General features: G+C 45.8%; 1 protein-coding gene across 4 annotated transcripts in view; it reads left to right on the top strand.

Annotated features, from left to right (window-relative positions):
* LOC106569513 (receptor-type tyrosine-protein phosphatase S) overlaps positions 1 to 12,930 on the top strand; it is a 122,364-nt gene that overhangs the window by 81,817 nt on the left and 27,617 nt on the right. For 2 of the 4 annotated variants that reach the window (XM_014140944.3, XM_014140943.3), the window contains 7 exons: positions 6,306 to 6,400; positions 8,357 to 8,610; positions 10,053 to 10,140; positions 10,488 to 10,706; positions 11,102 to 11,259; positions 11,844 to 11,858; positions 12,098 to 12,210. In XM_014140944.3, coding sequence (XP_013996419.2) covers positions 6,306 to 6,400; positions 8,357 to 8,610; positions 10,053 to 10,140; positions 10,488 to 10,706; positions 11,102 to 11,259; positions 11,844 to 11,858; positions 12,098 to 12,210 — 942 coding nt within the window. Of the gene's footprint in view, positions 1 to 1,985; positions 2,307 to 2,451; positions 2,646 to 3,875; positions 3,903 to 4,179; positions 4,298 to 4,449; positions 5,092 to 6,305; positions 6,401 to 8,356; positions 8,611 to 10,052; positions 10,141 to 10,487; positions 10,707 to 11,101; positions 11,260 to 11,843; positions 11,859 to 12,097; positions 12,211 to 12,930 lie in introns of all 4 variants that reach the window. The other 2 variants (XM_014140942.3, XM_082960970.1) reach the window with 2 other exon arrangements.

The raw sequence follows: 12,930 nt of genomic DNA on the forward strand, positions 1-12,930 counted from the left end.
TGCATGAGGTCAACGTTAATGAAAGTATTTGGTTTTCGTTTCAGCTCCCTCAAATCCTGCTCTCCACCTTTTTTATATGACATTTGAAATATCCAATCCCCAAACCCAATTTTAAGAAATTTGATTGGGCAGTTTAAACTTTTACTGCAGCGGGCTAAATCAGGGTCACAGAGGGATTCTTGGTAGTCTTAAACAAATCTACTTTGAAACAAAAGTATACACCTCACACACATGGTTATGGGCTTAAATAAAAGACGATACCTGCTCCATGTCAGATATAGAGTTGTAATGCATTACATTTTGAGTTTGCATCCCAATACTACACTTTAAATACATCACAGAAGACTGACATATAACTAAACTGTTTGACATAGTAACACCGGATTTGTATTCATTTTTTATAATCTTTATTAATTATGAGATTATGAAAACATGAATAACATTCGCTTTTGGTCATTGACAGCAGGAAAGGGCTACAAAGCATTACTAAAATATATGAAGAGTTTGACAAAGTTCCAACACAATTATTACATTCCACTGAGAATGTCAAGGAAGGAAACCTTGGTAGCAAGATAGAGGATAGACTGCAAAACTCTACATAGTATCTACAGCAGGGATGGGCAACTTTGATGGGGGTGAGGGCCACAGAAAATCTCAACTCATCATAGGGGGCAGCAGTAGTTCGCGGGTCTGCATATGCACTTCCATACCCACACATGTTGTCAGAGCTGGCCCTACCCTTTTGGGGGCCCTTAGCAAAATATTGTTTTAGCGGCCCCCTTCTTGACAGTGGAGAGAAAAAAATGATGTTTTAGAGTACATTTCTTGCAATAGGGTAGAGAGAAATGTTTGCAGTTTTAAATATGATACCTGAGTGAGAAACTAACAATCAATGGGGGCCCCCTGGTCGGATATTCACCATGAATATTACAAGTTTACTGGCTGTTAGACTAACTTACTCGTCTAAAAACTGTTTTCTGACATGGGCCAATTGAGTGACTGTCAGTGAGTGACATAACAAGAAAAAAACTGATGATGCACAACTAAATTTCACCTTGTGTATTCTACTATTCTAACTCTCAACAGCAAGTTGAGACCCCCCCCCCAAATGTTTCTACTGTTTTTCATGTCTTTGGAAATGTATCCGCGGGCAGTTGCCCATCTCCGATCGACAGTATAGCGGCAGTTGCCCATCTCCGATCGACAGTATAGCGGCAGTTGCCCATCTCCGATCGACAGTATAGCGGCAGTTGCCCATCCCCGATCGACAGTATAGCGGCAGTTGCCCATCCCCGATCGACAGTATAGCGGCAGTTGCCCATCCCCGATCGACAGTATAGCGGCAGTTGCCCATCCCCGATCGACAGTATAGCGGCAGTTGCCCATCTCCGATCGACAGTATAGCGGCAGTTGCCCATCCCTGATCTACAATATAGCTCTGTTCTTATCCAGCCAAGCAAAACTAAGCAGAGCTGTGTCTCTAGACAATGTCTTAAAGGCCCTCTTCCCAGTCGTAAATCACTGTGCTGCCATTGGTCAGAGCAGACAGGTGAAAGCCAATCATCTGGTATCAGTTACACATCCTCCTGGGTAGTAATTAAGTTGTCCTTTATCTCATTACCTAGCTAACATGATTAATTCCTTTCTTCCTCCATAAAGCTTTGTCTTCTGTGTTGAAGGCCTTGTCTACTCTATTGAACTGCTGTGTTGTAGCCGTTGTCTTCTGTGTCGAAGATTTTGTCTTCTGTGTCAAAGCCTTTGTCTTCTGTGTTCAGCTGAGTCATGTTTGTTTTTATTTTGAGGCCGTCTCTTTTTTTATTTAGTTTTCCTTTTTTTATTTGTATTTACTTTTTCTTCTATCCTTTTGTTTTGGTTTTTCACCCTCTTTCCGCCACTGTCTCTTTGCTCTCCCTTTCTATTTCTTCACTGCGTTCCATACTCCCCCGGCCTTGCCCACTTCCTTATCCTGACCCTCATCCAATCAGAGCCCTCGGCTGCTCCCCTGGGCGTGTCCTGTGACAGCCCCAGCTCCACCTCCCTTAGGGTAAGTTGGACACCGCCGCCCACTGAGACCCAAAATGGCACACTGACTGCTTATGTGCTGCGCTACCAGCAAGTGGTGTCTGGGGCCGAAGTCAAAGGTCAGGGTCCAGAGGTGAAGGGGCCTCCCATCCCCCCAGAGCAGGGGCAGGCGGTGGTGGAGGGGCTGGAAAAGTGGACCTGGTACCGCGTTAGCCTGGCAGCCTTCACTACCGAGGGGTCTGGACCAGAGAGTCCAGCGCTGCTCTGCCGCACAGACCACGATGGTGAGTGAGTGTGTGTTCGTGTCAGAGAGATATCAAACAAGCTTGAGACGAGAATGTTTGAAGCAGGGTAGATGGATGGCTGAAGTTCTAGATTAGCTGATCGATGCGTTGATTGAGAAATTAGATGTATGTGTGTGTTCCTTAGTCCCAGGTGCGGCCCCTCGGCAGGTGGAGGTCCGGCCCTTCAACTCCACTGCTCTTAGGGTCACCTGGCGATCTGTGTTGCCAAGGCAACGCCAAGGTCAGATCCGTGGTTACCAGGTGCACTATGCTCGTGTGGAGAGTGGCTCATCACGCATCCTTCCCCGAATCAAAGACCTGCTATTGGACGACAGCCAGGTGAGGTCATCACCTTCTTATTTTTCTTATTTTCCGTTAAAAAAAATTCATTTGAATATCTTCTCAACAGTCACGTACATATGTACTTTCAAAGATAACATATATTTGCCAGCTATCACACCTCTGCAGGTCATTGTTCAGTTAAAGTGAAGCAAATCATTTATCTCACTGAGTCTGCAGTACACATCACCTCCCACCAATGTTCCCTCTAAGCTGCGGGCATGTGCAGCACGCAGCGCCCCCGGGACTGCCGGAGCAGAAGAAATATCAGCACGTGCAGAGAAGCACGAGATTGAACTTCACTCAACTTTCTAGAGTTTTCCCCTTTAGTTAACACTATCAACATTTCCCATTACTGTGGGAATTGTGATCGAATCAACGCAATATTAGCCACTTTCAATGCAACATACCGAAACTAAACAAACTATGCAAGATTTAGTATGCAAAATTAACTATGCAAGAGATTTTATTGTAGGCAGAGCGCATCGGAGTGGGATTCTATTGCATTGACAGGCACGATTCAGGCCGGTGCACCATAACCAATCAGAGCTGCAGTAGGCCTATATGCAAATAGACCATTGCCATATATTGAATTGAACCATTACATTTGAACTGGACTGCTTTACAGCATGAGGGGTTGTGATTATTATGTGCTTGTTTTGAGATCAAAGTGAGTGCTACATGTAGCCATGTGTCTACATTTGTTCATATTATTTACTAGTTAGCGAGTTATTAGCCCAGTTATAGGTAATTTATAGTCTGAAATGTTGAAGTGATTGCTTCCTACAAGAGCACAAAACGTGAACATTTCTAGACATCTTTGAAAAGCGAGTTAGGTAAAAAGCTTTTTTCCTGTCTTAAAGGGGCCTTATTGTATTTTGAGACGGGCTTGAATAAGCTAAGAAGCCAATACTGTAGGCAGAGGGTAGCATCGTTTCATAGATTCTCTGTATTAATGATATGGGGAATAATAATGTATTTTGTTTTGTAAAGTGGTTTCTTGGCCACTGTTAAAACAGTCAATAATAGCAGGTACAGCATCAGTGTTCACAGTAAACGCTCGCCGGAAGTTGCACAGAATCTTCACATTTGTGCTCAGTGGCAAAAAAAATTGAGGGAGCTTTGCCTCCCACTACGCTCCCATTTCCTCCTCCTTTATCTAATCTCTTCTCTCGACTCATTCACTCTCCTCCCTCTCTCTCTCCCCTCCGGGTCTAACCGTGGGATCAGTTTGTGGAGGATGACTCTACTGAATATGTGAGTATGGATCATTCTGTCAGTATTAAACTGAACCTACAGTGGTAGTGGTTATGCTGTACATTGCATAAGTAAGCTATGAACTCCTCATTAGGAGATGCCTTCTATCTGAGAGACAGTCAGTTTGTAACGTCTCTATGTAAAGTAATAGGACAGAGTGAGTTAATACTATGTGATGTGTTAGTAGAGATAGGGGGAGAAATGGAGGGCTAGGGAGAGGGAAGAGGAGGTTTATGAGGCTTAGCTGAAAAAGTATCTTGTGTGTGTGACCCTGTAGGAGATGATAGTGGGGGGTCTGAAGCCTGAGATGTGGTACTCTGTGTCTGTGGCGGCTTACACCACTAAAGGGGATGGAACACACAGTAAAGCCAAGGTGGTGCAGACACCAGGGATTGGTGAGCATTGCACACACTCAAACAGAATAAGATCACTAACAAATGCACACACAATACACACACGATAGCATATTAGACATACAGTATATGAATGTTTCAAAGGCACAATGCAGAACTGACATGTCTGTGCCTCTCTCTCCTCTTGTCTGCAGTGCCTGGTGCCCCCTCCCTGTCGGTGCGCCCAGGGTCTGAGCCCTCCATGGTGGTGAGATGGGGGCCCCCTACTGGGGGGTCAGACTCAGGTCCAGGGGCCAAAGGGTCTGAAGTTCAGATCCAGGGTTTCCGGCTACAATTTGGGCTGAAGAATGCAACCCTGGACACTACGGTGGAGTTTTCGGCCAGGGAGCGAACGTACACACTCACAGACGTCATTCCAGGATTGACCTATGTCGTTACCCTTTCCGCCAAAAGCCGGTCAGGGTACGGAGACGAGGCACGGGAGGAACTCAAGATGCCTGAGTACCCACCCAGGGGCTACCCTCAAATCTCAGAATACATTAACGCCACCTGCTGTTCACTCCAGTTCTCCTGGCTGCCCCCTGTGCCAAGCGAGCGAAACGGTGTGATCACCGAATACACAATAGCTTATCGGGAAGCAGGGGGTCTTAACCCTCTGGGCATTGACCCTCTGGGACCCCCTCGCCAGATCACGCTCCCGGCCATTGTGTCCAGCTACACCATTCTGGGCCTGAACCACAACACAGGGTACGAGGTGCAGATGTGTGCCCACACCAGCGTAGGTCCCGGCCCCTTCAGTCCCCCGCTGCTGTATCGCACACTGGCCTTCGAGACAGGTAGGGCTGGCCTGGGGCCTGGCACAGGGCTCCAGAGAAACCCCCCTAATCACTCTAAACACTGGTCTAGAGTCATATTTTTACAATTTTAATCTGAACCTTGAATATCATAGTCCAAAATGCAAAGCTGACTCTGGGCCAGTTATAAGGGTCAACTTTCACCCACAGGGTGGTTGAAAACGAGTCCACTGGAAAAAACTGCAAATCCTAGTCTCTTCCACACACCCACCACCTCCTTCCACACCTATTCCACACCTACTCCTCACCTCTAAGGAAAACTGACTGAATGCCACATGAATGTATAGAGAACACGCTCACACCCACAGGTAAAAGTCAGTAGAAAAGCCGGACTGGTTGTGAACTGTGAGGTAAGTGTTGAGTCTGGGCTCCTTGGCTGACTGAACGAGGGTTTCGTTTAATACACATGGTTTGTTTCTAAAGGTAAGCTTTTACCTCCTTTTGGATTGACCTAACCTGTTCCAACCTTTGTTGACATGCTGTTAACATGTTTTGTAGCCCTCACACTCCCCAGTAGGCACTTCACCACTAACCAAACACATTCTTCAGTTCTGTTGCTCTCCATCCACTCTTCACTCTGATCAATCAATCCACCCTCTTCACCTCCTCCTACTCTTCCTCTAAACCTTCATCTGCCGTTCCCACTACCACCATGTCTAAAGACCCGCACCTACCCTCCATCACCCACTAACAGATCTACAGGGTGGAAGCAGAGGAGTGGAGAGGTTGAATGGCACACTGCAGTCTAAAGATGACCTTGCTTTGACTGTCTAACATCCTCTCATCCACTTCACAGCGACCTGATAGCTCCTTGAGAAGAGAGTTGTTTGGCAGTTAAATATTCTGTGCGTTCTGTTCTGGAAATGTTCCGGAGCGAATTAGGCTAGAACGAGATAAAGTGGGATTACACAGATTATGTCGTCATAAAGAGGATGATGAACAGGGCACAACTGTTCCTATCTCTTCAATTCTATTCACTCTTATTTGCTACTCAGTGCCCATATACGTACTTCCTGAAGAATCTTGAGATGTATGACATCACTGTATAATTCTTCTTAATCTTATTTTAGGAATTATAGAACCCACTAGAATGGGTTGGTAGCTTTTCCACAAAGGGTTAAGGACAGACGAGACATGCGAATGGGGTGGTCTATACCGCCACTGACCATGTGTCTGTTTTCCCGTCTTCCAATCAGATGTCCCGAGGAATTTCTCAGTGAACCTGGCGACCAAGACGAGCGTTCTCCTGACCTGGGAATTCCCTGAGAGCCCCTACCCCTACCATTTCACTGTGAGTGTGTGTGTGTGTGTGTAAACAACTGTGTGTGTACATATGCATAAGTTTCAAGTTTTAATGTCAAGTGCACAAGTAAAGTGAAATGCCTTTCTTGCAAGCTCTAAACCCAACAATGCAATAATCAATGTAGTATTAAAAATATCATGAGAAATAAAAAAACATACAAGAAATAAATAAGAACATGAGAAGTAAGTCATTTATATACTGGTTAAGTTTCAATATCATATATACAATGTGCAGGGATACTGGCGTGATAGAGGTAGATATGTATAAGGGTAAGGTGACAGGGATACTGGAGTGATGGAGGTAGATATGTATAGGGGTAAGGTGACTAGGTATCAGGATATATGATAAACAGAGTAGCAGCAGCGTATGGGTGGGTGGGTGGGTGGGTGTGTGTGTAGAGTCAGTATAAATGTATGTGCAAATTAAGTGAGTGTGTTGGAGTGTGTGTTGGAGTGCCAGTGTGCGTGAGTGTGTAGAGTCCTGTGAGTGTGCATAGAGACAAAAATACCAATTAAATACAAGGGTCAACTCAGACAATCTGTGTAGCCATTTTGTTAGCTATTTAGCAGTCTTATGGCTTCGGGGCTGTTCAGGAGCCTGTTGCTGTCAGACTTGATGCACCGGTACTGTTTGCTGTGCGGAAACAGTGACAACAGTCTATGGCTTGAAGGGATAGCGTCTTTAACGATTTTCCGGGCCTTCTTTCACACCGCCCTCTGTAGTGCCATGCGATAGAGGGAGGTGCTGTTGCCATACCAAGCAGTGATGCAGCCAGTCAAGATGCTTTCAATGGTGCAGCAGTAGAACTTTGAGCATCTGGGGGCCCATGCCAAACCTTTTCAACCTCCTGAGGGGGAAGAGGGGCTGTTGTGCCTTATTCACGACTGTGTGTGTGGACCATTTAAGACCTTAGTGATGTGGATACCAAGGAACTTGAAGCTCTCAACCTGCTCCGAGATCAGCGAGATCACCCAGTCCTCTGGGTTGGTGGAGGCACTCATGCACGGTACGGTGTTGTTATTATCGAAGCGTGCATAAAATGCATTAAGTTCGTCTGGTAGATAGGCATTGTTGGATAGATCATGGCTGGGTCTTCCTTTGTAATCCGTAATGGACTGTAGCCCCTGCCACGTGGTGGGCATCGGAGCCTGTGTAATATGATTCCACCTTATTCCTATATTGTCCTTTTGCACGTTTGATGACTCTGCGAAGGTCATGGCGGGACCTCTTGTACTTGTTCCTGTGCTCAGCCGTAGCCTCAGGGTTGTCTGCGAAAGCCCTGTGTCCAGTAGCCCTGTCCTTTAGCGCAGCGCCAACCTCAGTGTTAATCCAGGGCTTTTGATTGGGGAAGCAGCGAGCCTTTACTGTGGGGACAACGTCGCCGATGCATTTCCTAATGTAGCCGGTGACGGAGGTGGTTAGTTCGTTGGATAGCCATTGGGTGCATCTTGTCTGAAAGCCATGTTTCGGAAAAGCAGAGAATATTCCAGTCAAGAGAGTCCTGTTGGTTGCAAATCTGTGATCGGAGGTTATCCATCTTATTATCAATTGACTGTACATTAGCCAGTAGAATGGAGGGAAGAGGTGGTTGGTTTTCCCTTCGCCTTAATGTCGCCAGGCCTCCCCTCTCTTGCCTCTGTAACGCCGGATTTTCCTCTTGCATACCCCGAAAATTGGGTCAGAATTACAGAAAGAGCCCAGGGCAGATGAATCAAAGTTGTAGTAGAAGCTGGAATTGGGGTAAGTAACTACCGATCTGATGTTCAAGAGTTCTTGTTGGTTGTAAGAAATAATAGAAATAAACAGCTAAAGAATCACAAAATGGCAAAGTTGGGTTGAAGTTTGCAAAATGGCGAACATTAAGGATGGCGCCATCTTATTATGTGTGTGTAAATGTGTGATCTTAGCTGTCAGAAATACCCTCCCCTATCCTATTCCTCCCAGGTGGAGTATAACCGCCAGAAGATGGAGGTGGATGCCAAGCTGAGGAAAGCAGTGATCCCCAACTTGCAGCCAGATACCGACTATGACTTCAAGATCACCTCTTCTGAGGGCAACATGGGCGGACTGAGGCACCGCATCCACGCCAAGACCTCTCCACCAATTGCCATCCGCCGTCCAGAGATTGACCACACCCGTGACACGGAGACCACCATCACCATAATCCTGCCCTCGCTAGAGAACCGCATCCCTGTCAAGTAAGGGCTAGCCACAGGGTTGCTTTCTGGTGATTTTGATGGGCACACGGTTGCCTTCCAACAATATGATTTGTTTGGAAAATTCCAGAAAATTATGTCATGGCTTTAGAAGCTTCTGATAGGCTAATTGACATCATCTGAGTCAATTGGAGGTTTACCTGTGGATGTATTTCAAGGCCTACCTTCAAACTCAGTGCCTCTTTGCTTGACAATATGGGAAAATCAAAATAAATCAGCCAAAAATTGTAGAAGTATAAACACCATGGGACAACACAGCCATCATACCGTTCAGGAAAGAGACTCGTTCTGTCTCCTAGAGATGAACGTACTTTGGTGCCAAAAGTGCAAATCAATCCCAGAACAACAGCAAAAGACCTTGTGAAGATGCTGGAGGAAACAGGTACAAAACTATCTATATCCACAGTAAAACGAGTCCTGTATCGACATAACCTGAAAGGCCGCTCAGCAAGGAAGAAGCCACTGCTCCAAACCTGCCATAAAAAAGCCAGACTACGGTTTGCAACTGCACATGGGGACAAAGATCGTACTTTTTGGAGAAATGTCCCCTTGTCTGATGAAACAAAAATATAACTGTTTAGCCATAATGACCACCGTTATGTTTGGAGGAAAAAGGGGGAGGTTTGCAAGCCGAAGTACACCATCCCAACCGTGAAGCATGGGGGTGGCAGCATCATGTTGTGGGGGTGCTTTGCTGCAGGAGGGACTGGTGCACTTCACAAAATAGATGGCTGAGGAAAGAAGGAAAATGATGTGGATATATTGAAGCAACATCTCAAGACATCAGTCAGGAAGTTAAACCTTGGTCGCAAATGGGTCTTCAAAATGGACAATGACCGCAAGCATACTTACAAAGGTGTGGCAAAATGGCTTAATGACAACAAAGTCAAGGTATTGGAGTGACCATCACAAAGCCCTGACCTCAATCCCATAGAAAATGTGTGGGCAGAACTGAAAAAGCGTGTGCGTGCAAGGAGGCCTACAAACCTGACTCAGTTACACCAGCTCTGTCAGGAGGAATGGGCCAAAAATTTACCCAACTTATTGTGGGAAGCTTGTGGAAGGCTACCTGAAACGTATGACCCAAGTTAAACAATTTTAAAGGCAATGCTACCAAATACTAATTGAGTGTATGTAAACTTCTGACCCACTGGGAATGTGATGAAAGAAATAAAAGCTGAAATAAATCATTCTCTCTACTATTATTCTGACATTTCACATTCTTAAAATAAAGTGGTGATCCTAACTGACCTAAGACAGGGACTTTTTGTTTGGATTAAATGTCAGGAATTGTGAAAAACTGAGTTTAAATGTATTTTAAGGTGTTTTAAGGTGTATGTAAACTTCCGACTTCAGCTAGTAAACTGCCACAGAAAAGTTGTAATGAAATTCTCTGACAATCTGGTTGTTCCTCTGTCCTGTAGGAACCTGTATGTGGTGGTAGTTCCTCTGAGGAGGGCAAGGGGGGTCATTAGACATCTCAAGAGCCCAGATGAGATGGACTTGGAGGAGGTGAGAGCTCTCTGAGAACCTTTGCTCTTTTAGATTTTACCATGTGGTTTCTTCATGTTTGCATAAACAAATGCATCAGTAACATCACCTCGCTCCCTCTCTCTCTTGCTCCCTCTCTCTCTTGCTCCCTCTCTCTCTCTTGCTCCCTCTCTCTCTCTTGCTCCCTCTCTCTCTTGCTCCCTCTCTCTCTTGCTCCCTCTCTCTCTCGCTCCCTCCATCCCTCCCTCTCTCTCTCGCTCCCTCCATCCCTCTCTCTCTCTCTCTCACTCCCGGCCTCCCGCTCTCTCGCTCCCTCTCTCCCGCTCTCTCCGTCCCTCCCTCACTCTCCTTCTCTCTCTGTCTCCCAGTTGTTGAAGGACAGCAGTCAGAGACAGAGGGAATCTAGACAGCAGAAACAGGTAGACCTGCGCAGAGCCTACATCTCAGCCCTCTTCACCCCTGCTACTCTGCCAGCCTTCTTCACTCTAGGGGACCAGCTGGACTATGGAGGCTTTGAGAACCGCGCTCTAGAACCGGGACAGGAGTATGTGTTCTTCATCCTGGCGGAACTCAATGGCACCACAGTGGTACGGGCCAATCCAATTATGTTTGTTTTTGTGTGATTGTGTATACACTCTTAGGAAAAAAAAAGGTGCTATCTAGAACCTAAAAGGGTTCTTCGGCTGTCCCCGCAAGAGAACCCTTTGAAGAACCGTTTTTGGTACCAGGTAGAACCCTATTTTGTTCCATGTAGAACCCTTCGGGACAGCCGAAGAAACCCTTTTGGAACCCTTTTTTCTAACAGTGTATGCATTGTAGGACGGTGTGCATCCCTCTCACGTAGTCTTCTCTGTCATTCTCAAGAGACGTTGCAATACTTCTAAGACAATTAAATTCATGAAAATTAGGTTAATTTCCCCTGGCTACCTCTTACTGTGATATGTATTCCTCACTCACTGTGCTCTTTGTTTGTGTATTGTAGAAGATGTACGCGGACAGTCCGTACACAGAGCCAGTGATCGCTCCGGACTCAGATCCCCAGCCCCTGGACGCGGGGGATGGTCTGATCTGGGTGGTGGGACCCGTCCTGGCCGTGGTCTTCATCATCTGCATCGTCATCGCCATCCTGCTCTACAAGAAGTGAGTGAGACCCGCAGAGGGAGCACTGAACTTACAGCGATTTTATAGCTAACATGTATAACTACAGTATCTATCCATAACTAGCTAACACGCTATAACCTGCTTTTATGCTAATTATATAAATAGCTAACATGCTATAAGTAGCTAACACTTTATAACCAGCTTACATGCTAATAACAATGTTATTAGTAGCTAACATGCTAACACTCTATAACCAGCTTACATGCTAATGTTATAAATAGCTAGCATGCTATAAGTAGCTAACATGCTAACACTCTAACCACCTTCATGCTAACATACTAATATGCTATAACTAACTAACATGCTAAGCACATACGGTGCTAGCCCACTATAACCATTGAAGTGTAGCTACCTCAGCTTACACAGTGTACTGGCATAACAGGCAAAGATACAATAACCAGCATTGTAAGGAATGACTGCTAGCCTGACCCAGCTGAAAAGAAGTGTCATCTACAGAAAGTGGATTTTGAGTATAAATGTATCATATAGATTTCTCTCTCTCTCTCCCTCTGTTCCTCTCCTCCTTTCATTATTCATTCCCTTGCTTGCTCCTGTTTCGGAAGCAACAAGCCAGACAGGTGAGTGTCGGCCATACTAAATAGTTGTCTTGATCTCAAAGGACAGATGATGCAGGGCAAAATCTAATGCTTAAATTGCAGTGTGGCAATTTATAGCAGTATAATATATGTTTAACTTGTGTTCATTAAGAAAATAGATTGTGATGAATACTGTTAGACAGTCATGAACTCTACTCTCTCTGGTGTGTCTCTTGTCTGGTGTGTGTCCCGTTGTTTCCGTCTCCCTGGTCCCTGAGCAGTAAGAGGAAGGACTCCGAGCCAGGCACCAAGAGCCTTCTGTGTAATGCTGAGATGATGGCCCATCACCCCACAGACCCCGTTGAGATGAGACGCATCAACTTCCAGACCCCTGGTATGTATTGTGCATACACACACACACACACACACACACACACACTTCGATAACACATTCTTTATTGAAAAAAGACGGAAAAGTTTCTGAATTTATATGGTGGGAAAAACACTTTTTACATCAGCAGTTGTCACAAAGTGCTTATACAGAAACCCCTTCTAAGACCCCAAAGAGCAAGCAATGCAGAAGAACAGTGGCTTGTAAAAAGTCCCTAGAAAGGCAGGAACCTAGGAAGAAACCTAGAGAGGAACCAGGTTTTGAGGGGGGGCCAGTCCTCTTCTGGCTGTGCCGGGTGGAGATTATAAGGGTACATGGCCATTAAAAACCACCCGGGTCAAACCACCCGGGTCACAGCATTCAGAGGTTGAGACAAAATGTACGAGAGAGAGAATAGCCCACAAAGATGTCCCCCACCACACGAGCCTGAGGGGGGCGCAAAACGGAAAAGGAAGATCACATCAGTGAAAAAATCCTGGCATTACGTGAGCCACCCCTCTTAAGGAGGTAATGGGAGAGCGTGAGCAACCCAGTGACTCAGCCCCTGTAATAGGGTCAGAGGCAGAGATTCCCAGTAGAGAGAGGAGCAGGCCAGGCAGAGACAGCAAAGGTGGTTCGTCACTCCAGTGCCTTGCCGTTCACCTTCACACCCCTGGGCCAGACTACAATCATAGGACCTACTGAAGACATCAAATTTTATTGGTCACATACACATATTTAGCA

This window comes from Salmo salar, chromosome 14, assembly GCF_965601325.2.
Source record: "Salmo salar chromosome 14, fSalSal1, whole genome shotgun sequence".
Lineage (NCBI taxonomy): Eukaryota > Metazoa > Chordata > Actinopteri > Salmoniformes > Salmonidae > Salmo > Salmo salar.